Here is a 25,472-nt window from a genome sequence, read left to right on the forward strand (position 1 = left end):
TGCTATAGTATTTTTATAATTCTTAGCTGTTTATTAAATTTCTAAATATGATTAGTATTTCAAAGCACATAATGCAGCCTTAGTCTTAACTGTTTATATTGCTTGAGACTGAGGTGAACCAACTTTTTGAAGCAACAAGTATGGAAAAAACAATGCGATTTACCCAGGCAGTTAAATATCTTTGTCAGTTTATTGTGTTTCTAGGACTATATCCTTTGGAGAAGTATTTTGACATTATTTTATCTTACACATTTACCAAACTTAGACCATTTAGGAATTTGAAAGTGGTTTTTAGAAACTGAACCTGGCTCCTTTTATATAGCTGAGGAAAATGAGATTCAGAGCAGTTGACTGCCCCAGAGACATGCAGCTCATGTGTAGCAGAACCCAGCCAAGAATCTGATTACAAATAGAGCTTTCTTTTCACTATACCACTTCTTAGTGCTTTGGAAATTTATTGCACTAATTGCTAAATATTTTATTAGTATTTTTACTTTAAAAGAACAGCAGTTTTCTGCACTTGATAATCATATCTGTACTCCTTTGTAAAGCTGCTAAAAGAATCGTTTTTTTTATTGTTTTATCAATTATTCAACAATACTCATGTTTTCTTTGAGCTGGGCAATGAACAGTGTTGGTTTAGGGCATTTTAGCAGTGCAGTGTATTCAGTAGTCAGAGGGAAGAAGCTTATTCCTTTTTTTAAAGCTAGCATTTCCCAAAACATATTCTGGATACACTTGGAAATAGTCCAGATTCTGGCATCTAGCATACTGAAGAATATGAAAAGTCCTGCAGCAAAGAAATTTGTTTTCTTCATTTTTTTTATTTCCTTTTTTTTTTTTTTTTTTTTTTTTTTTTGAGGAATTCTTCACCACTGATCTTTGGAATCCATGCCGAGGGTTCTGAAGAGAGTCATGGGCTTGCTTCCACTGATGAGTGCTTTCTTCTAGATCCTAGCTTTTAGAGAATCAGGATTTAAAAAAAACTTCATTTCAGTAAACTTCTGTTCTGTGGTGGCATGGTCTTTTTTACAGGGGAAGTACTATAATACTTTCCATGTATTAGGATCTGCCAAGGATGACTTGGGCTATCCTTGAAAATAGCCTGGGACAGAATGTGTAGACATGCTGAGATAAGGAGCCTCCTGCCAGGCCTTCAGTGTAGGAACTGACTTAGCTTACCCCAGGCCCACGCTGGCCCTCTGCAGCACACTTGCCCTGCTTGGGTGTATAGAGGAAACATTCTGTTCGTCTGAGAACACCTCTATTCCTAGCTCTTTGACAGTTTCACTTTCCATATCCCCTCAGTCTTAAACATGTGGAAAAAGAGATAAAGGAAGGTGATGAAATGAAAAAATGGAGTGGGGAAGGCTACAAAGAGAGAGAAGAAACTCAGATTTACATGCCTGCTTTGCATGCAATTATGACTGGGTTTTAGAGGGGGAGGTGAGTGTCCTCCAGAGGTCATTTTATAAGATAGGGAGGGAGGGAGATGAGTATGCAGTGCGAAATACCAGTTAACATTGAGAATAGAATCAAACACTATGCTGATTTTCATTAGAAAAGATATCTGTATGATGATTCATTTAGGAAAGGAAAGACAACCTTTTGACTAGAAAAAAAACTTTTCATATATACAATTCTTTTTCGGGGCATTAAATCCATTATAAATGAAAATAAATCAGCGTTAATTTAGGTTTCATGGTAAATTATACAACTTACCCTATCTTAAAACTTATAAATTATGTTCACCAAATAGGAAATACAAAGAAATTAGTGCAGTAAAGGATCAAATTTATGCTACTCACCCTTAAACTGACTGGCAGGAGAGGGAGAATTGAAAGCGTATACGCGCTATTTCTTAAATAAAGTTTTGTTGCATTGAAAATGTTGATCTCTCTCCTTACTTAAAATACTAGTTTTTCGTTTGGCATTTCTATATAACAGCTTTTAAAATTAAAGTGTGTTAGTGCCTTGTACTCTAATTTCTTATTTATTAAAATTCATAATCCTTAAATTTTGTATTTTTCCTCTTAAAAACACTTTAATTTAAAAAATACTAGATGATTCAATTTGTCTATTCATTCCATGTTGGAAATTAATCTGTTTGGCTTGAGGCTACATAGCTTACTCTCATTAGATGGGTATGTCCAAAGATATGTGAACATTTCCCATACAGTGAGACACTGGGATTTTCAAATATCGCTGAGATCTTAATCAAAACTGTGCTGATTGCTTGGGAGTTGGGTCCTGTGAGAGAGGAAATAAATCAACCTACCCTAGTGACTCAGGTACATTAGTAATATTGTAAGCTTATTTATTTCTAAAAGAAAGAAGGTACGGCTTAAAATATATAATCCTATATTTCACATTTGCAGAAGTTTTACATTGTATTTGTCAGATTGTTCATGGCTCTGTGCATATTTAACACTGCAAAAGGAACTTACATGCCCAAGAACTATTTCAGTCAGTATATACTGATTTAAGGAAATATCCACATTTCAAAGGAAGACACCCATACCTTTGGATTCAGTTTGTATCATTTGAGAAATCTTTTACATTATACTATATTATCAGTGCTTCAAAGTGTTTATTACTTTTGTGAAATTTTACAACACTGAAGTGAAGAAAACAAGTTTACACAATTTATGAAACTGAATTGTATGCAACTGAATTTTTACAAATGAGTATAGTGCTGTTTTTTATTTGAGCCTCGCAACCTTGTCAAGGAATTTAAATGTTATTACTCCCATTCTGTAGATGAGGAAATTGAGGTTTGGGAAACTAGGGATTGGCTGTTTGTAGCAACCGTGACAAGCAGAGTATCCATGGGGTATTCAGACTGGAGTAGTCATCCTCCAAATACTGCCAGACTCTATCTGGGTTTTAGATCTGTCCTCAGATGTCATCTTCTCAAATGTCATCTTCCCTGACAGCACTATCCACCTCTGCCCTTTCCTGTTCAGTCACCTCCTTGCCTGTTCTACTGTGGTATTTTCTTTCCAGCCCTTCATTTTCTAAAATCATCCTATTGGTGTGCTTGTTTACTGCCTCCTTCTCCCTTTAGTATGTAAGTTTGGTGAACACCAAGACCTTGTTTATTTGGTTCACGGTGGTGTCCCTAGTACGTAGCATCATGCTTGACACATTTATGTCTCTGTAACTAAAGATCAAGCTTTTTCATTGTAATCTGTAATATTAAGCATCATTATCTTGGCTCACAGTCTCTGATGACATTAGTTTCACCAGGATTTGATTTGCCCACATGGTCCTAGCTAAAGTTGAGTTTAAATCTCTGATAAGAATGCGGCACATACGTAGTTACATGTAGTTCCTCTGCTCCAAAGCCGTGGCAGGTTAGTTGCGAACCATTGCCGTAGAGGATCTGTACTGCATGCGTGCACCAGGGTCTCATTTCTCACCTTTAACCGGCAGCATTCCTGACCACCAACCCTGACAAAAGTTCTGAAGTATAAAGCCGTGTTGTTACACAGCCCTAGTGTGTTTTACAGCAAGCAGGGCTGTCTTGGAGAGTCCTCTTGTCCCAGAGTTTTGCACAGATAAAGGGAGGATATAGTTTTGAGAGGAATGCTCTAACTACAAAGTGCATCCTGAAGGCCATTTAGCTCACAATGAAGGTCTGTGTTTTAAAATAGCACTATAACAAAGTAACTACAGAGTTTTGGCAAGGGCTTTGACTATTTATAGAACTAAGTAAGGCATAGTAAATAATACCACAGTACCCAGTTCTCCCTTGCCATAACCCCAAACTTATGAGAAGCACTGTAATTATATTTTTCTACTTTAAAAAAAATCATAGTAGCCATTATCAGTTTAACCATACGGAAGCTCAGGCTGAGATTTCTTTTTTAAATGCATAGTTTTGATTTTCAACAGCTGCACTGGGTCTTTAATCATATATTATCTTTATGAAGCCTTTTTCTAACATATGTTAATTGGCTGTTTTCTGTGACAAATTATGAGCTCTTACTTTGATGAGGTTCAATTGCAATCATGTTGAAGTCGAGTACGTAGAGTTTCCACCCCTGCTGGCTCCTCAAACCACTACAAACATCCGCACGTCACTGCAGTGCTGAGTAATGGCAGGATTTGGGCTGGCTGATTTCACTACAGATTTTTTTTTCCACAGGATATTTTCAGCTTCTTTGTACTAAATCTGTTGCAGGGTTTGCCCTTTTTAGCAGAAGCATGCTCTAAAATTAACATCAAACCTTATTGGAGATTACTATAATACAGTGAGAAATATTTCATAATACAACACCCCAGCATCTGTTTTGCTTTGCTAAAATTTTAGTGTATTTATTATACATTTTCTTAAAGTCAATCAGTTGTTAGGTTGTTAGTATTTTCTAAATCACCAGCATTTTGTAATAAATATTTTTAATTTTCCTCTTTTGAAGAGAACAGTTATTTACTGAGTAGAAGATTATTTAGCTGTCATAAAGAAAATGCACGTACCATTTTTTTTCTAGGTGTTTCCAAATGCAGTATTTATATTTTCTTTTTTCCTTATAGTTACATCTGTTGGTCAAGGAATAAAAAGAATTACATGTTCCATCAAGGTTAATGTCCAATAAGATGCATAGCATCCATTTCAGTTTTCTACCTTAATGTCAGTTTTTAATATATGATTAGGATGAACAGATATGTTCTAATCCATCTGCTCTGAGAACTGTGACAGGTAGCCTGCATCAGATACCAACAGATGATCAGTGATAGCTATAATTAGAATAGATGTAAAAATACTGCACATTTGTTTATAGTCTCAGAAAAGTAGTCAGGATAATTGATTAAGGCCTTCAGAAACTGTGTCAAACACCAGTCATATTAACTGTGTTTCTGCCCTGACATCTAAGGTATAAGGATTCTGCAAAGTGCGGTTCTCCAAAGCCAAAGCTAGGGGTCAAATTTCCATACAGGTATTAGAGTTTAGAATAAGATGAGACAGATGTGAATAGGAGCTACTCCTCCTCATGAGGCTGTTTTTAATCAGCCATTTCCCTGGAGTAGCACACAATCAATGAGCTCTAAATCCTGAGGCTACCTGCATTCATAAGGAAGGCCTGCGAACATCATTACAGAGCTTACAATTGAGCATATGTGAAAAAATTAGAGCAGAAATTAAGGGTAGGAAAGGTTAACTTCAGAAGTCTTACTTTGGTACTGCTCTTTTGGAAGGTCTTAAAAAGATAATTTTTTTAAAGGATATTAGACTCTACTAAATGCAGATACTACTCTATTGAAAGATTGCTGTAAATAAGCCAAATGGAAAGTTATTATTGATTTATATTATCCAGAACTGTATGAATATGTATACTATTTTGAGAAGATACATGTGTCAATTTCAGCATGAGTAAGTAAATCTAAAGTGGGTTTTTTTCTTTTCATTAGTAGTACTACAGCTAGAGAGAGGCTTTAGGAGCCCTGTGTGATACTTCAGTGTGACTGCAAAGTCAATTGATGCACAGTGTCTTAAGCTAGTGTACACAAGGAAATTTAGTTCCACTCGATAAGACACATACTTAATTGGCTTTAAGAAAATAAACCAAGGTAAAGAATGATGTGCAAATGAAACAGAGAACTTGGCACTTGACTGTATGGAAGCCCGTGAGCCATGTGGCTTAATTGGGGCCAGTTGGGATCATTTAATGATTGCTGTCAGAAGATCAGATTTAATTCTCCTTATAAGAAGACCACAGTGGGATAGAGTTAAACAAATTGTCATCAGAGGTTTCAGATGAACAAAGCCTTAATTAGGTTGATTAGGATGCTGTAAAAGAGATGAAGAGAATAGAAAAATTGATGAATCACTGGTTTCCATGTTCAGCCACATGTAACAGCAATATCAAACATCTATATTTTGAGAGACATTATTACGGCATTTTGAGTATTATGTATATTAGATGGAAGGCTTTTGTGTAAACTTTCTAAATTTCTGAAGTTCAACTCGAGACAAAAGTAAATGGCATTCAACATAAATAGTGGGTGATTTATCAAGCTTATTCATCCTATTGTATAACAAAAACATTGGCAGGAGGACAGTAGTATTTCTTTCCATTTCAAGGTCATCTTTAAATATTAAATAAATAGGGAAAATAACAACAGAGGCAAATTATTTGAAGGACATAATTTTCAATTGTTTAACAATTGTAATATTTGAATACAGAATAAAACAAAACCTTACAACGTCCTTTTAACTATTCATATCACAATCTTAGTAACACCGTGATGATTTACTAGTGTTGAGAACTCATGACTATTCAGGTGTCTTAAAATGTACTCTTCCTGTTTTATCCTCACATTATAGAAGACTAAAATGTGATTTTTTTCCATTTGCTGCAGTTCTGTAGGAGAATGTCCTCTCCACTCACATCCATACACACACACTTTGACATATCAGTAAGGCTAAAAACTGTGTCCTGTGCATATAGGCTTTTGAGAAAGAAATTTATAGAATATTTCCACTTTAATAATGAAATATGATACATTAAAGGTTAAAAAATAATGAACGTAAAATTTGTTTCTGACAGGATTATGAGATGCCTGGGAATTCAGATTTTGTTAAAATAAGATGATAATGTATAATCACAGCATCTCCCCTTTCAAGCCCGCTTGCTCTGAGGGCTGACAATTTTGTTTCACTAATATTGGTGTTGTATAGTTGCTTTACTTGCTTTGTTCAATAACAGCAACAACAACAAAAAAATCCAGCTGCATATGCTTACTGAGAGGTTACAGCTGGGGAACAGAACACACTCTGTGATGCTAAGTAGTAGCTCTTGCTTTGTGATGAGACCGTGCAGGATTTACCTTTGTGGTAAGCTCTGCCACATAACTAAGTGGCCCTTGAAAGAAAATGTGGTGGCTGTACTGTTGTGAAAAATTAGGAAAACAAAGACATGATAGAACCACGAATTAATTACTTAATATGATGTGGAAAGACGAAAAAAATGTGGTGTGGTTCAATAGCACAAGGCTCTTGACATATTTAGACCATTTGGAGTTTATTTTGGCATGGGGAATGGAGAATGCTGTTTAAGCTGCATCGTAAAAAAAAGTGTTCAAGACAAAATATACCATGGAACACCGTGACAGAGAAACTGTGTTTCCCCCCATGTTTACTAAATTGTTTATAATGCAACACAGTTGTTTAAAGGTATGTGTCTCCTAAATTCTAGAACTGTGTAAATAAAATGATTTATGTCAGTGATAATGGCAGGTTAGGCCCACTTTATTAAATTAATTGCAGAGGTTTTCAAAGCGAGTTCCTTTTTAGCCTTATTATATTTCTGACATACATTTCATCTCTTTTTGTCCTTGGGGAAAGATATTAAAGTAGGACTAGAAGCATTAATGTAGAGTTTTCAGCAGCCGTGGTCATTGGGAAAATTGATATATTTCCCTAGTTATTTCTACTTTTGCAGCCTGAAGCTCTTCCATGACTGAAATTTAAGAGAAACTTCTTAATTTTTATAACATTGTAAATTTTGTCTTCATATAATGATTATTGTTAAGGTATAAATGAAACATTACCTGTTAGAACTTGCTCATCATTAGCTTTGCAAAGTGAAGTCTTCATGGTATATGTAAGGACTGTGATTCACTTGGTGGCCTCACTGTGTAACATGGCTTTAATTTTATGCCTCAAAACTGAAGCAGTCTTACAAGGAATAGGCCATGTTCCCAGTAGTGCTATGGACCCACTTAGCGTATCGTACTACCTTTAATGACGATAGCTGTGTTGCATATCAGGAAGTTTATGGACCTGAGCCGAAGTCAGACGCCTAACTGACTGAGCCTCCCAGGCACCCCTAAGCATCCTACTCTTTATTTCAGCTCAGGTCATGATCTCAGGGTTGTGGGATCAAGTCCCACGTGGGGCTCCATGCTCAGCAGGTAGTCTACTTGAGATTCTCTTCCTCTCCTTCTGTCTTTCCCCACTGCTCACACTCATGCTCGCTTTCTTGCTCTAAAATAAATAAATCTTTAAAAAAATGTTTGTTCCCAACTTATTGTAGGGAACAGCAATAAGCTGAAGTTCAAACCTGAGCTTCCTGACTCCAAAATTCTTTCTACTTCCACTTCTGAGGATAAATAACTCTTCTTCCATATGTGACATGCTCTATAAATAAGACAAAGGATTAAGTGAGGTTATCAACCTGCTTCTGTATAAACAAAAATACGAAAATGGCCTCAGGAGGAGTCATTAAAAATAACAACCGAAGAAAATACACACGTGAGAGATAAAAATCTTAAAATCGTTAATCAACTAATTTATTAGCTCATACTAGGGCCTGGAAGTGGGGTAGATACAGGGAATACAAAAGTGAGACAAAACAGATGTTGTGGAAATCAGGCAATTTCAGTTATGACAAGTGCTACAAAGGAAGACATGGTGCTGTGAGTCCTCGTGGGGGATTGTTGAGATCATGAAAAGATGGAGTGCTTCCTGAGGAGGTGAAATTAAAGCTGAGAAAGGAAGGGAAGAAGTTAAGGAGGCATAGAAGGGAAGGAGGAGCATTCCAGGCAGAGGGAATTGCACATGCAAAGGCCCTGTGGTAGGGAGCAGCATAGTATGTGTGAGGAACTGAAAGATGACATTATAATTTGTGTGTGATACTATGTTACAGAGTCTTGAAGATGACTCAAAATCCCATCATATGGACACTAAATTTGAATAAATTGAGAAAATAACTTTGTGTTTGGCATGATAGTGTTTATCCAGTGGTACATAATGGTAGTTTTTTTTAATTACCTTTAGGAAGGAAAGTTTTGGCTATGTGTCAAAAATGAATTCAGCTTGCATTCATAGCTAGGGTAACATAATATGCTATCTAGAACATCATAAACTTAGAAGTGAATGACTTCCAGGACCGAGGAAATATTCCCCAACTCATAACACATCACATAGTTGATGTGATGTGTTATTGATGTGATGTGTTACTCTTATTCAGTAACAATAAGAATAATAATTATTATTATATCTTTTGAAGTTCAAATGCCTCTTAAGCAGGAAAAAAAGTAAAAGTTCTACTTATTCCTTTTAACCAAAATATAATTACATGCCTCATATGTCTTTCAAAAATATAAGATAGTTAAATGTACTTAGATGTACATAATGAGTAAAGTTTTCCACTTAAAATAATAATGGATCATTTAATTATTTGAATTAGTAATACCAGGCTTGCAGCGACTGGGCTTAAGATCATTCTTGTCCCTTACTAAGAATCCAGCTTGTATTTATTTAGCCGTATAATTTCTTGTGTGATATAATGTGCTTGGTTTTCAGCCTTGAGTTTTTATAAAACATTATACGATTATGCTTGTGTTAGTGAAAATGTGAGTCAGTGAAGAAGTTATTTGCTATTATGAGTAAAAGAAAACCAGAATTCTTTCTTTGCAAATTGATATTACATACTTTAATGTTTTATCATTATCCATAGGCTGTTTTTATTTAAGTGACTGCATTGTGCTTATTGTAGCAAAATACATGCTTTGCAAAGATAAGTTTAGCAGAAGAGAATTAATTTCTTCCCACATCTTTTAATGTGGCATGGCAGTCTCACTCTACGATCAAAACACGTAACTGAAGGTTGTGTTTAATTTCTAAATCAAAGTGTTGTGGGAAGATGATTGAAATCTGAAGATGACTCAGATCCACTTGATATGTGGTTTTCTTCCTACAGAAATCTTATGGTAGACTGCCATTTCCATGTTAGAAGGAACCTAATAGTGATGAGATTGAAACAAATAGTTTCACTATATACTGAAAGTTTATGTTAGTTTCTTTGATTCTTACTCTGAATTTTTTAAAAGAGCTTCAATAACAGGCATCTTTTCCCCACACCCACTATATCTTTTTTTAAACTATGAGTACAAAGAAGTGACCAATGTATTTCACTGACAAACACTGAAAATTTTTTTTTTTTTGGACAGTTGGCAATTCTTTTTTTTTTTTTTTTTTTTACCAAAAATATAATTTAACCGGTTAGGTCTTTGCCTATACAGAATTCTTCATGTACTTCAAAGGGTAAATTAAGATTATATGACTGCATCAGCTGTATCAGATGATTTTTGTGAGGCATGGTAAAATGTAATTGTGACATATCTCCTCCTTCACCAAAGTGAACTTGTTCGTTTTATTTTTATTTCCTAAAGAAATCCTACAAAATACTAACCTAGAACTGAAATGGATTTTTCTTAGGTGTTTTAAAAATAGAAATAGAAAATTGCGTCCCCGTGTCTGGATTTCTGTCATTGTCCCTTATCTGAACCTCTCAAAAACCTCTCTGTGTGTGGTGTGCAGCACAGCACACTCAGACAGTTCTGCTCAGAGAAGGAAGTGAAGAGTTTTGGTTCCCATTTTACACTTCTGGAACAGTTTAGGGAAGGAAGCACCTTTACACCTTTTATTGTTCGTGGTTGCTGACATCATATCCTTCCCTGACCAGTCTGTGCGTGTTTCCTGCCATTCTGTCAAGATTCTTCTGTGTTACGGGGAGGGATTTGTGGGAGGGAGGGAGAGAGGGAGGAAGAGAGCAAGAAAGAGTGAGGCAGGGAAGGGGGGAGGAGGAGTGTGTCACTCAAGGGAACTTGTTTGTAAATGAGAGAGCTGGGGTGGGAGAAAGATCTTTAGCATCTGTCCACAAGAAATTCTTCTCTACTTGGGTCTCAAAACCACTTTGCCTTCATCTGTTTGCTTATGCCAAACTCAAAGTGAACAGAAGCCTGCCATAATGAAGTTCCCCTTTTTAGTAAGCAGCCTGATTTTATTTTTCTTATATTTAGGTTGACAAAAAGAAAAAAAAATGCAGAAGACTGTAGCTCTATAGAGTGTAACTGTGGTAGAGCATTTCTTTTTCTTTTTTTAATTACTGATTGTTTCTATGTAGCTCTGTCATTTTCCAAGAATGCTTCTTTCATGTGGAAAGAAGTAGCGGCAAGGCTGCTGGAATTATTTTAAGCTTATGGTTGATTGTACATAATGAAAGTTCTCAGCATAACTTGAAATTCTACTACATGTAGTTTAGCTATTCTTTTCTTCATATACATACAAAACAATTTTTAAAACTGCTTATTTAATCTCTTTTTCAGTTTCTCTGGGCTTCCTACAAATTAATACTTGAAACTGACCTTACAAGATAATTTTTGCATAAAAAAAAATCAGCTTAGAGAAGTAGCTACGCTAAGAAAACAACTACTGAGCTATTGTTGACCTTCCTAACTCTTTGAATTTTTACTGACAGCCTTGAAATGTGGTGATACATAATCAAATGCTCTAAGCCACGTTTTGTGACATATTTTACTTCATAAAAAAGTCGCATCATCACTGTGTAGTATTCTGCATATGTACATAATAATATCAAGTTTTGCATTTTAAAAATGTTCAGAAGGCAACCCTTCGAGAAATACTCATTTTTATGGAAAACAAGAAAATATTTTAATTTTACTGAAATTTAAGCTTGTTTCTCTTTACATTACCTTGCATATTTCAGGAAGGAAATACATCCAATGGTATTTTCATCAACTATTTTATATATATATTCGATAAATGCATATACGTTTTTTTTCAGGCAAAATATTTCCCATCCTTTCTTAAGAGTTAAAAAAAATCCTTGCTCTGCTCTTTTTAAAAAGCGTCTCTCCAAGTTGTGAAATATGGGGTGGTGATGTGTAGGAACTCTTCTAAGTTTGGCTCATGAGGAGTTCTCCCTCTGCCTTTCTGAAGAGACTTTTCTCAGAGGGATGCATCTCTGCTTGGTTGGTTATTTGTATTTTGAAACCAGGATCTGTAGAAGTTCTCGTCTTCCCCGCCTTGTCACCACACTCTAATCTGTTCACCCTGACCTTCCACCTTAAAGTGAATAAGCGCTTAGGCAGGCATAGTCCTGTAAGCCGATAGTGCCACCGGCCTCAGCTAAATGAAAAGAAAGGAAATTGTCCCATATGCGTTTGCTGTGGATTCATGGGTTGGCTTTGCTGTGATAGAGGAAGCCTGTTTGTCTCTTTGGGGTCTTGCACATGCATGGGAAATGCCATTCTAACGTGCCGCTTGCTTCTAAGGTAAGACTATAGGAAACACAGGAAAGTTGCCCAGTTGAGTGATATTTAAGACAGTTTCTAAAAATAGATAGATGGGACAGTATTTGGCAACAGTGAGTATATAATGCAGTTGTGTTCTGTGAATGTTTCATATTTTAAGGTGATTTGAATGTCTTATTGTAGCTAAGTTTTTCATGTGTATTTGTCAAAAGTGTGTTATTTATGTAACTCTTTAAAACTTTTGAACTACTTCCAACATTTAAAATTACCGCTGGAGTAATAATTTTTGATGAGCACTGTGTGGTCATGATGTTACTCAACATATATAGTATTCCCAAAGGTACAACTGAGCTGCAGCTTCATAGAAAGGCATTGGGCAAAAGAGGATGGATGGTCTTAGTATTTAAGTAGCACTTAATCCACCAGAACTAATTATATCATAATAGCTTCTGCAATTAGATAATCACAGAAAATTTTAATTTAAAGAAATTTACTCAAGGTGATAAAGAATTTAGAAATTAAATTAAAGAAATCAAAAGACAGCTGATATCAGACCAAGTGTTTAACAGCTTTCCTGTTTCAATACCTTTGAATTGGAGCCAAATAATCTATTAAATAGCCAGGACATTGGCTTAGCATTACATAATACATGTGGGAATTTCTCAGGTCCCTTGTCAGACACCAACTAAAACAGGGAAATTCTGAGCAATGTGTAAAGTAGTTGCATTCTTTGACATTAGACTGGATAGAATAATTGAAGCTGTTGCTTACAAATGAAGAATCCAATGTGGAATGATTTCTTGTTAACTTCCACATTTCACGGCAATTCGTTTTCATTATGTTCAAATATTTTCAGATATAATTTAAAACAAAGTAAAATACATACTTTTAATACTCGGTTTCTCTGGGTTTATTTTATATTATCGATGATCATTTCTTTAATTTTAATTCATGACCTAAAGATATCTAGTATATAATATCAGGCTTCTGTAATTTTGTATCTTATTCCCCAAAGACATATGAGATGTCTTTTTAAAATATTTAAATTTAGAGAACTGATAGCTTATTATAAAAAGTGTAGTTATTTTTTTTAAAGAGTATCATTACAAATGGAGTAATACTCTAATTTTTTTGCACCATTTCTTTTCGGTGAATGATTATCTTTTTTGATTCTTGTATTCAAGATACAGCTTATGGGCTTTCAAGAGGAAAAGGAGATCTCACTGCTGATAGCTGCTTATTATGTAAGATTAAATATCCCAAATTATTTTTACAGTGTTCTCAGAGCAGTGACTTTTTAAAAATAAGATTAAAGGATTTAGATTTAAATTAGTTGACATTTACATATATCAAATAGCACTTTCATAATAGTCCATCCTATTTGCATAACGAGGGACGTTATCACCTCTGCTGTCAAAACACGAGATTGTTTTCCCTTCAAAAATGAATTAGCTGCCCTACTTAGCATACACAGGTATATAAAGGTTCATTAACTCTCTGATTTAGGTAATTTTTCATAATAGAAGGGTGAAAATAGTCACCTAATTTCATTAAAAAATATTAAGGAACTCGTTGCAAAAGATACATTTCAAGTGTTGGGCTTTGAAGTATAGTTTTTGTCATTTAAATGACTTGTTAAATTACTTATGAGATTATTTTAATTATAAAAACAAACTGTTCCTATTTGATATGCTCCTGCATGGGATATACCATGTGCTTATAGTACTTATTCTCATTCATTCGATTGGCTTACTTTTATATAGTTCTCTTTTTTAAAAAAATAGAATATGATCTTTCTTATGAAACTGCCTTTCTGTTAAAGTGGTATTTAATTTTTCTCTTTTGTCCAGCAGGAACGAATGCAGGAATTTGGGAACTGAGCAGTGCAAGTGCTGAAGAAGGAGATTTGTTTGGAGGAAAAAGGAAAGAGAAAGAAAAGGAAGGAAAAAATACATAATTTCAGGGACGAGAGAGAGAAGAAAAACGGGGACTATGGGGAGAAAAAAGATTCAGATTACGAGGATTATGGATGAACGTAACAGACAGGTGAGTGGGGTAAACTTTTTCCTGTATCATTATTTACATAGAGTATTACATTTTCCCCATGTATCTTAAAGATACTGAAAACATTTTGAAGCTATAAACATCCATTAAGAGTTTCAGTGAATTAAATGTGGCCAGTTTAAATGCTAATATTCTATCCTATGTAAAGGGGAAAAAAACACCTTATTATCTATTAGACAAACAGTTTACACATTCATGATTGTTCACTTTTTATTTCTACATAAATTTTGAACAGAAACTGTACTTGTATAACATGAATAGCTTAATAATTAAGAGTTAATAAGCATAACATTGCTACACTGCACGCATCATCAAACAAAGATATTCTTATATTCATGGGAACGAGGCCTTTTGTGGTCATCCACTTAAAGGTTTAGAATATAGGCTTATAAAAATGGCTCTCAGTGTATTCACAGTAAAAAAGACTTTCAAATATATTCAGAATACTTAACATTGTGCTGACAACAACAAATACCCTCACAAAATATTAGTAACTTAAAACATGTAGGCAAAAGCTATTAGTTAATTTATACTGTTTTCTTTACACCATGGATTTTATAAACAAAGAGGCAGATGATGCTATATTTTTTTCTACAACTCCAATGATAATGCTGTATGATGCCATTAATCTCTCTTAAAGATTTTATATATCCAAATACCCTATTCAACAAAGACTTGTATATCATGAATATCTGTGATTTGACTATTTTTCTTCACACGTGGGGAGAGTGCATTTAGTTAGGTGATATAAGCATAGCTGGATGTTTTGTATGCATTCTAACGTTAAATAACAAACAATGGTTCCTGAGAGAAATTACAGTACTGCCAAATCCCAATCATTACAAATGAATAATGGAACCTGCCAGCAGGTATTCTTTGACCATGGGAGAGAAGAATATTTTGCCTGTTGCCCATCTACTCTGGGAAAAGCTAAGAGGATAGCCTTAGAGATGCCCTCACAGACTAATTTCCCCCAAATAAAGACATTCTATCTTTCCGATTGTCCTTTTCTGTCTTCTTGGAACTGCATGTGAGACTGGAACTGATTTGTGGTTTAAGTTTTTTTTATGTTTTTTTTCCAGTTTTATTACATACATCACTGTATAATTTTAAGGCATACATTGGATTGGCTTGATTTACATATATTGTAAAATGATTACTACAATAGGTTCAGCTAATGTCCATCATCTCATAGAGATACAATAAAAAGAAAGAAGAAAAAGGAAAAAGATTTCTTCTTGTGATGAGGACTCTTAGGATTTACTCTCTTAGCAACATTCTTTTATGTTGTATAATGGTGTTAACTATGGTCACCATGCTGTACATTACATCCCTGCTATATATTTGTCTTGTAACTGGAAGTTCATATCTTTTGACCACCTTCATCTATTTCTCCCTCTTCCCACCCTCCACATCTGGTAATCACGAGTCTGATATCTTTTGGTGAGTTTGTTTGGTTTTTAGATTCTACATATATTCCACATATAAATGAGGTCATACAGTCTTTTCTTTGTCTGACATCACTTAACACAATGCCTTCAGGATCCATACATGCCATGTTGTAGCAAATGGTAGGATTCCCTCTTTTATGGCTGCATAATATTCCTGTGTGTGTGTGTGTGTGTGTGTGTGTGTGTGTAATCAGTTCTTCATTCATTCATTGGACACTTAGGTTGTTACCTGTGTAAATTATAATGAGCAGAAGTTTAGTTATGCTATCAAAACTGATATGTAATTAAGAGATAAACTTTAGATTTTCAAGTTTATACCTCCCTTAAATTATTATATTTAAGGTACATATAACTTGAACTATTTTTGACTGAATTGAGCTAAAGGATAAAGTTTTATGATAGATTTCTTCATTCTTTTCCTACACATTATTTATTGCTCTGGATTAAGCTAAAAAACAGTAATTCTGTCAATATAAAACCACAATATTTTTAGTTGGCTTATAACTTGAAATTGAAATTAAGACTGAAATATTGAACACCATGTACAATTGACTCTTTAGACCTTGTTATTTGGACTATAATCTGTTTTTGAGTGCAGTCAAAAATTATATGAATTAGCACCTACGTTTCATTAATAATACCAGATAATTTTTAGGTTCATGAAATTCATTGTATCTTCTTTTTGCTTTAAAAAAGAGAGGAAAATTTTTGCAGGTTAAATTCAGGAGCTTTCTTTATGCTTTATAAGGGAACATATAACTCACACAGGGATGCAGGAATTTTAACACATATTTTTCAGCTAATAATTGAACATCTTTTCTTAATTTAAATATGGTTGTGTCTACAATTGCTGTTACTCTCATCCATGTCAGAAGTCATAATAACTTTAGGAGAAGAAAAATTGTTTAAATTCAGTTCAATTTAGATTCCTTTTTTAATCTTGAAGATGAATTTCTTGATTTTATTCTATAGAAATTTAAGATCTATGTAGTCTTCTCCATACTTTAGATTCATCAGGCCCTTCACTCATACTCTTAAATCTAATTAGTATGTTTTGGTGTATATTTCAATGATTATTTTAGATGGCCATTGACGTTCAAATATCCATTTTACTTGTAAATGTTTGTTTTGTGCACCACTTACTTACTACAAGAGTGATCATGAGAGCCTAAAAGATGTAGGTCACTTCTATAATCAACACTAGCAAATCTGCAGGAGCAAATCATCCCAAGTGTGGAGGCATCCCTAGCCTGGGCTTCCTTTAAACTATGTGTTCACAGGTTGAAAAGAAAAATGTTAACCATTTTGCTTTTTTTGAATCTTCCCCCACTGCAGTCCGTAAGAGAACCTCACACAGTGGTTCACTGTCGTCTTTTCTTAAAAAGTAGTAAAAGCCTGCTCTGCCTTTGCAGGTGTTTATTTGGCTATACAGAAAACAGGGTGTGTTTTTACAGAATAAGAAATAGAAAAGAAACTTAAAAGTGTAAAATGAAATACTACAAAGCCAATGTATAAGTTGAATATCATTAAGAACCAACACTGCTATAAAACAGAGCAGCTAACTGTTTAAATTGAATTTTGCCCTTACTCTACCATTCATAATGGAAGGAGGGAGAACAGCTAAAACAGAAACTCCAGTTATATACATAATATAGTTTAAAGAAGGAAAAAATTAACAACTTTTTTATTGTTAAAAATTTGTCCAGATTTTCTGAGTTTATGGAGAATCCTCTTTCTCCATTTCTAACTTAAACTGGATGGATTTCTTAAGCTAGTATGTAAAAATAAATAAAATAATGAATTTTTAATTTATCCTAAGGATTCTAAGTTAACTTAATAAAAGTAGCAAAGTGTACCAAGAATTACATATGTATTATTTCATTTAATTCTTATTAACCCCATTTACAGCTGAATACTTCATGTATTTATTAAATCAACAAATATTATTAGATTGCAATGTGCCTAACATTAAGTATTCAGTGATAAACCAGATGAATCTCATACAGGTTATCATCTGCTACAGAAGTCAGCAAACCTTTTCTCTAAAGGGCCAGATAGCAAATATTTTTGACCTTGTGCCACACAGTCTTTGTCTCAACTACTCACCTCTGCCCTAGTCATGGATGCAGCCATGGACAATGTGTAAATGAATGAATGTGTGTGTATTTGAATAAAACTTTACTGACAAAAATGGGACAAACTTAGTGGATCCCTGGCTTAGTGGGATGAAGCAGACATGTGACATATAAATATATAATATAAGTGTTGTAAATAATGTGCTATGACTGAAATTATCAAAGTGTTATCAAAGTATAACAAGAGGTGCTTTATTTAGATTGAGGATTGAATAAAAGGTCTCTCTGAGGAAATGCTAAAAGATGGGAACTAAAACATGAGTCAGAGTTAGGCAGGTGACAACATTCCAGATGGAACAATATTTGCAAAGCTCCTTAAGAACGGAAAGAGCTTGCTACGGAGCCAAGGGAAAGCTCGTGGAACTTGAGTCTGGTGTGTATGACTTTAGAGAGATGAGAGAAAAGATTAGATGCTAGGCAGGGCCCAGATCATATAAAGCTTTGAAGCCAGATAGTAATACTAGGTGGTGGCCAAGATTTGGAGCCCACATCTTCCAGATTAAAAAAAAAAAAAAAGTGCTTTTCTCAATTATGTCATGCTGCATCCTGTATAATATAATAGCTGAGAGCATGATTTTATGTCTTTGCTTTTCCTAATTACATCATACTGCATGCAGGATAACTTAATGGTGAAGAGCATGGTTTTTAGACACACATGAACCTAGCTTTGGTCCCAGTTCTGTCACCAGCTAGTTGTATAACCCTCCAGCAAGTGACTTAATTCCTCTGAGCTTTATCAGTTCCCTCATCAGTAGAGTGAGGGTTAAAAAATAGTACCCAGCTCATTAGGTCATTGGGATAATTAAATTAGGGGATAAATGTAAAGCATCTAGCATTTAATAAATGCCCAATAAATGTACCTATTAGCTGTTCCTGTTAAGACTTAGGCTCTTTAAACCATAAGCTGTTATAAGTTAATGTGACTTCCATCAAAACAACTCCTGCGCTGTGTAGCACCCTAAAGAGTGGTAACTGAACCTTCATTTCAAGAGGGTTTTACCTTTAAAAGACTATCAGGGAGCTAGAAGGAAAAGTGGAACAGAGCAGAGCAGGAGCACAAAGGAGCCTTTGCAAGCTCACAAGGGGCGAGAGAATCCTTTCAGAGCAGGAGCAGCTGATGGCAGAGGATGGCTTGCGGACCTGAAGGAAAATCATAGACATTTGCAGAGCAGGGCTTGTGACAAAGATGGGAAGAAGTAGTGTTCTAAGTTCTATGCTTGTGGGACTTACTTTCAAATGTATGTTACTGATCAAGGTATTTTGAACTACTTATCACCATTTCTATCGCTTCCAGCTTTCAGCTTATTTTAAACCACAATTTCAATGATTCTTTGTTTTTATTCCTTATGTACCTCCAGCAATCAGGCAGTAATGTTACCCTCCTTCATATGGTACCAGTAAATATGCTCCTGAAAAAGCCAGACTTTTAAATGAGTTTTGCCCTTGTATGATTCTTCTTACAAATAGACTTAGAAATCTGCTATATCGGTTGTATCAAGAAGAAAGTTATATAAAACTTATGCTTGCTCAACCTAAACTTTATACTTGTATGTTGTATTTTAAATTATCAGTTTCCCCACTTTGAAAGAGTAAGAGGGTAAATCCAAATGCATTTGTGTGACTTATAAAAAAGACATTTAAATGTTTGAATAATTGTAAGGGAAAAAATATTTGCCAAATAACACAGTTAGGGCCTAATGTAGTAAGTTAAGGTAAAAAGATTTTTAAATGTCTTACGTTCTCTTCCATCAGGTCTGGCACACTAATAGTTTTTGCTAGCAAACAAAATTTCATGTAATTATCAGTGCAATAACTGGAGCACAAATTAAAGACAATTAGCAGCATTCTCCTGTTAATAGAACAAGAGAATCCCCTTATGACTAAAAAGAATTCAGAGATCATAGCTGTTAAATTTTCTGACTTTTTGTCTTTTCTTATGTCCCTATGTCAGTTTCTTTATACAACTCATAAATTATCTTAAATGGGCTCAGAAAAAAAAATCATAGAGAAATATGTTTAGTGTCTATACAGCCTCTGAACAGTTTCTACATATGGGTGTTTTTAAACTAAATCTGATGTTTTTTAAAGTAAACTGAATAAAAGAGATTTATTGATTTCCTTTGATGACTCTCTTTTTAAAAGAAACGAATATTACTCCTTACTTTCTCCTGCTTTCCACTATTTTAGGCCATTCTTAGAATTTAAGCTAAAATTTTAGTGGAATTTTTACTGTAGTGTTCCTTCAAGGTGATATCCAGAATATCAATAAATAAATTACAGTTCTAAACTTGAGAGTAACAATCTACTAACCTACTCTTTAAGTGTGAGAAACTGGATAATTTAGAAAGACAAATAAATTGCTTCAGGAAGTAACTTTGCAATTAATTCTGAACCATGAGTCAAAGAACAGAGGAATCCAGTAATATACATTTTCTTTTGTCATCCTCACAAACAGAACTTCCAGAATCTTAAGTTGCTTGATGCATACCAAATATATAGTATTAGAGAGGAAATTATACTTAAAATACTATCAGAGAGTTATCCATGGTAGTCAATGAATGTCTGGAAGCTTGTTTTACATCAAGTGAATAAAAAGCTCAAAAGACACAAAAGCATTGACTTTAAAATAAATCCACAAATACCTCATAATGATGCTGATTATGCCTTTTTTCTTTCAGTGTCATTTCTTAACAGCTTACTGCCTCCCCTAAATTTGGTATTAATAAATAAAATTAGGGTGTATAATAGCAACATATTAGAGCATAGTAGTACATTTTAGAATTGAATTATAGGGTATATTGCTGCATCCTATGGATGCCTAACTTAAAAGTTCCCCATGCACATAAGTTAAATCATTCTTTCGTTAATCTTAAAATCACCAAAGGGAAGAGTTTTGTTCAGAGAGCTGGAATTACTGGTGATTGAAGAGACTGAAAGAGGAAACCAGAAGGAAAAAAAATGTACTTTTGTGAGTTTCCAAATCAAACAAAAAAGTAGCTAGAGTGCTCAGATGTATGTTTAACAGCTATGACATCAGGCCATCGGTTTCTATTCTATTCCTTAGCAATTTAAAAACAATTCACAAGTGGTCCTCCCACTATCTGGTTGAATCATAGAGAGAGCGAGCCACACACTTACTATGCACCCCTTACACGTGGGATATTTTATATATGTATCCAATAGATCTATTCCTTTACTACCAGAGAAGTATTGTCTTAAATGCCATCAAATTCATTCATTAGCTTTCCTTTGATAGGGAATCCAAGAGAAGCCAGAAGTTTCACAAGGAAGAGGATAACGATTTCCTCTATGTACTTGAAGGCTTCAAGATGTTTTGTTGTTTCAGTTCTAGTTGGAATATCTCTTATAATTTCCATTTTAAAGTATTATTTAGAAAAATCTTGATGCTTGTATTTATTGTATCTCAGTCATTTTGTGTAGAAAGTTGACATTGAATGGTTCCTTCCACGTCTACAAATGCATGCACACCCCATTCTGTCTGCTACAAGTCACCTTTTGCTTTGCAAATGCACAAACTGTGTGACATCGTATTACTGAGAAACCAACCCTAAAAATATTAACATTATAAATAGACCACATAAACCAAGAGGCTTCTTCCAAACTGTAGATTAAAGAACATGTAGCTAATTTTTTCAAAAGCTATGTCCTTTGCAGTCTAGACTTCCTCTGACATTGTAATTTATTCATTTAAAATAAGCTCCTTCAAAAATTATTATGATGAAAGTATTTTTAAAGTTTATATCCCCACATACTCTATTTGGAGACGGTATGGCAACTCCCCCCCACCACCACCACCACCTCTAGAATAATAGCTTTGGTTTAAAAAGAAAAACAACATCATTAAATTGAAGTAAATGAAATTCCATAATATGAAATATATATTTGCATTTCTTTTGAAATATGTTGAACCACTAATAGGAATAAGAGAACCACTCTAAATGTTTGGAAATTTGACTTTTAATTTTAAGTTGGAACCGTTTAGCTTAAGAAATCACTAACATTTAAATAACATTTCAACAAACGCAACTGTTTGGAAACTACAACGGAGACAGCCTCCTGCCTTCTGTCTTGCGAGGATTGATTTGGAAGGCCCTGAGGGAGAAAATATTGGAGTTAGGAGGTAAAACTGAAGCCATCGTGGAAAGGAAGAAGTTACACTCTTCCTGTTATGACAGGAAACGTAGACAAATGTGCTTCCTGAGCATTTGCTCAGCAGGGAATGAAGTAGTCTTTGACCTTTACCTTAGGTACATTTTGGCTTTGTTAAACTAGTAAACATGTTTTTGCCCCCAAAATATTAATCTGGTTTATTTGATTCTTCTCAGATTCAAATGATACATTTTATGTATATGAGATACAATCTGTCGATGGAGTCATAGAATAAATCAGCCTTTTAACAAACCAATCAGATCTGAATGGCACATAGAAAAAAGTAAAAACTGTGTTATATTCGTCTCTTTTTAAAATCCAGAACATTCTTGGGCTTAAAAATGGACCACAATAAAATCTTTTAAATCCTGATAAGTTTAATAATTATAGATCATCTTTCTTCCTTTTCCTCATGTAAACATATACATCAAAAATCAGCTACCACAAGTTTTAAGACCCAAACCCTGTGAGTCTGTGAAAAAACACTCAAGTTTATTCATGTGCATTCAATTATTTAACTGCAATCTAACTCATTGTTCATTATTTTTCTTCAAAGTAGTGTGTAGTGCATAAAATTTAAAGTTTTATTTTGGTGTTTGAGGGTTGACTTAGGTGAGGGGTTGTAAAGTTCTAAATTCCACACTCTGAGCCCCCTGTTTTAATCCTTTTATTATGTTCAGAATTTTAGGAACTACTGCCTGAAAACCTTTGGAAATCCTGCTACATTGCAGCGAAACACGGCTCAATTTGCTTGAGGCTAACGAGGACAATAGTCCTCTTTGCAGCAGAACACACTGCTGTCTCATCCTCGCAAGTTATGCTGGAGGGTTACAAGCACATGGTAGCAGTCTGCTTAAAAGAGTCCCTCACTGCTCTTTAAAGAGCCTTTCATTTACGATGGCAGGCCCCGTCATTGTATAAAGGAGCGCTTGTCTAGAACACAAGTCTGCAGTGGCATTACTTCCTCCCACCGAGAGTAATCATCAAGCCTAAAGCTTGCAAGCCTTTCTAATGACAGACTGAATTAAACAAAATAAAATTGAAGAGGAATAGTTTAGAACAGTTGTACCATTACTTACTGTCAGGAACAAGCCAGGGGAAGAAAAGAGCATTTAAGAGGGCATTTCCCTTTTTTTTCAATTAGAGATTGTCGTTGCAGACTCTTGACTCCATCTCTAACCCATTAAACACATAGGAAGACTTCGTGGCTCTGGATTAGAGAGTGCATTGTATCTATGAACTGTCCATCTTGCCCCTCATTAGTCACTCTGTTTCCTTAACCAGGAGGAAACTGAGAGAGAATCTATGCTGGGAGTGAGGAGGAATGGATTTAAAATATTTTCATAGGGTGAGTGAGAGTTATATTTATCATGATTCTAATTGGATAAAAAAATAAAAATAAAACCTCAAAACTTTGAAAGTAGAATTCGTTGGATAGGTTAGTCCCAAATACTTTGTAAAACAAAGAAATTAATATGACTTTGTAAATTAAAGAAATGAGTAAAAAGTTCTCCACTCATTGACCAGTCTCATTGAACAGTTCGATTAGGATTCAGCCAACAGTATTCTGAGTGGTGAAGACAAGTATTGGAAACCCATAGATACAATTATTGTTGCTTCCCTTAGTAATGCAATGCAAGTTCTTTAGAGTTAGGACTCGATTATTCTCATAAATGTGAGGAGCTGCTGTTTCCAAGGGTCTTTTCTTTTGCTTATTCGGAATTCTTTCCTGTAAGGTACAAGGACTCCCACAGTTACTATGGCAGGAAAGTTCTCCTTAGGTAACTTTATGAACAGAGCTGGGATTGGGAGGGCAAACGAAGCAGGCATACATGTGGCGTGGAGACTCATTATTAAATGCCCTTTCCATTACACAGTATTTAAACTAATCTCCCAGCCCAGTAGGAAATGATACAGGACTTGTCCTCTGTTTTTAGAACTTGATATTTACATGGCCGGTGTGTAAGTCGGAGACCCACCTTTTTTATTCTGGCTGTAAACAAACCTGTATTTTTTACCAACCAAAATGTTTCTGATTTTGTGAAATTTAAATAAACATCCATAAATATAGAACTAGTGTGTACCCACTAGTGCATGCATGTGGTTCTCACTGGCTTTAGTGGGAATGTTGGACGACTTGAGGGCAGACTTGACTACAGTGTCCACGGAGCTTATATTGTCAGAATGAAGAAGCCAACTTCTCAATTTTTATGTTATTAATATTTTTTTACTTTAACCTAGAAAGCTATCCTTACATTAATTTATAGGTTATGCCCTACTCTGCTCATACTCAGTCAGAATTGCTGACCACTCTTAATGTACCTGTACACTGCTCAATGAACATTTGATGGGATCCAAGCTGTGCTGAACATCAGCCCCTGAAATACACAGTTATCTAGAAGAGGGAACACTGACTAATGGAATGAAGAATGAATTTTGTGTGAAGAGGGTTCTATTTCTGGTTCATCCAGGAACTAGTTTTGTGACCTTGAATAAGGCAATTCATGTCACAAATTTACAGTATCATCTGAAAAATGGGAATGATGAACTGTGCCATATCCTAACTTCAAAGAAATACTGTCAAATGTAGTGAGATAACTTATTATAAGGTCTTTGAACTTCTTAGAAAAAAGTCACCAAATGAAGTCAACACTTATCTAAAAACAAGTTTAAGAAATAGGATAATTTCACCAACAAACCCCCACACAAAATTTGACCCAGTCCAAGATATCTACTATTCAGTTTTACCAAATGCATGTTTTCCCTGTAAGTTAATATGACAAAAAAGGAAAATAACTGTGAAATTTTCCTCTCTCAGGGCAAATCTCCAATAATGTAGTTTGAACATGCACAGAAATTTATTTTTAACGATTCATTTTGGATTGCAAAAAAATATGTAATTCCTCCATCCATCTATCCATTCATTCAACAAATATTTAGCCAAGTATTGTTCTGGGACCTCAGGTTACAAGATTGGAAAAGAGATGTTCTGAACTTTCAAGGAAAGTTCAAGGTCTAGCTGAGAGAGAAACTCTAGTCTAGACATAATAATGGTAACACAAGTTGGCAGGTTCTAGGACAGCAGTCTTTTATGATATGTAACAAGAAATGACTGAGCCTGATGCATCAGAAAAAAAATACTACCTGCCTTGTATAGTGTTTCACAGTCAACAAGTCACCTCACTTTTATTAGAGCCCTAGGTTAACTCTCATGACTCTGTAAGATGCTTCCTATAGCCTTCATTCCACAGATAAGGAAACTAGAGTTCAGATAAGTTAAACAATTTACCCAAGAGTACACAGCTCATAAGTGATAGACCTCATACTTGATTTTTAATTTTCATGTTTTTGTTTCTATACCACACTGCCCTGATAATGATTCATATATACTGCTTCTTTAAAAATATTTTAATATGAATTTTCTATCTTATCAATCTGGACAATCTGCGTTTTCAGCACTGTCCATAATTTAATATGTAACTCAAATTCTTCACAGTCTTTATATCTCATCTAGCTACAAATGTAAATGACTCTGTTTTACTTCTTGGCATACAGAAATTAGAGGTGATTATGATACTATATGAGATTG

At 34.7% G+C, this 25,472-nt stretch overlaps 1 protein-coding gene across 17 annotated transcripts in view; it reads left to right on the forward strand.

Annotated features, from left to right (window-relative positions):
- Nucleotides 1-25,472, forward strand: part of MEF2C (myocyte enhancer factor 2C) — a 171,845-nt gene that overhangs the window by 59,125 nt on the left and 87,248 nt on the right. For 13 of the 17 annotated variants that reach the window (XM_041753823.1, XM_041753817.1, XM_041753806.1 and 10 more), the window contains one exon: nucleotides 13,917-14,109. In XM_041753823.1, coding sequence (XP_041609757.1) covers nucleotides 14,056-14,109 — 54 coding nt within the window. In that variant the 5' untranslated portion in view covers nucleotides 13,917-14,055. Of the gene's footprint in view, nucleotides 1-11,761; nucleotides 12,085-13,913; nucleotides 14,110-25,472 lie in introns of those variants that run through there. The other 4 variants (XM_041753807.1, XM_041753809.1, XM_041753814.1 and 1 more) reach the window with 2 other exon arrangements.

The sequence above is a fragment of the Vulpes lagopus genome, chromosome 4, assembly GCF_018345385.1.
Source record: "Vulpes lagopus strain Blue_001 chromosome 4, ASM1834538v1, whole genome shotgun sequence".
Taxonomy (NCBI): Eukaryota; Metazoa; Chordata; class Mammalia; order Carnivora; family Canidae; genus Vulpes; species Vulpes lagopus.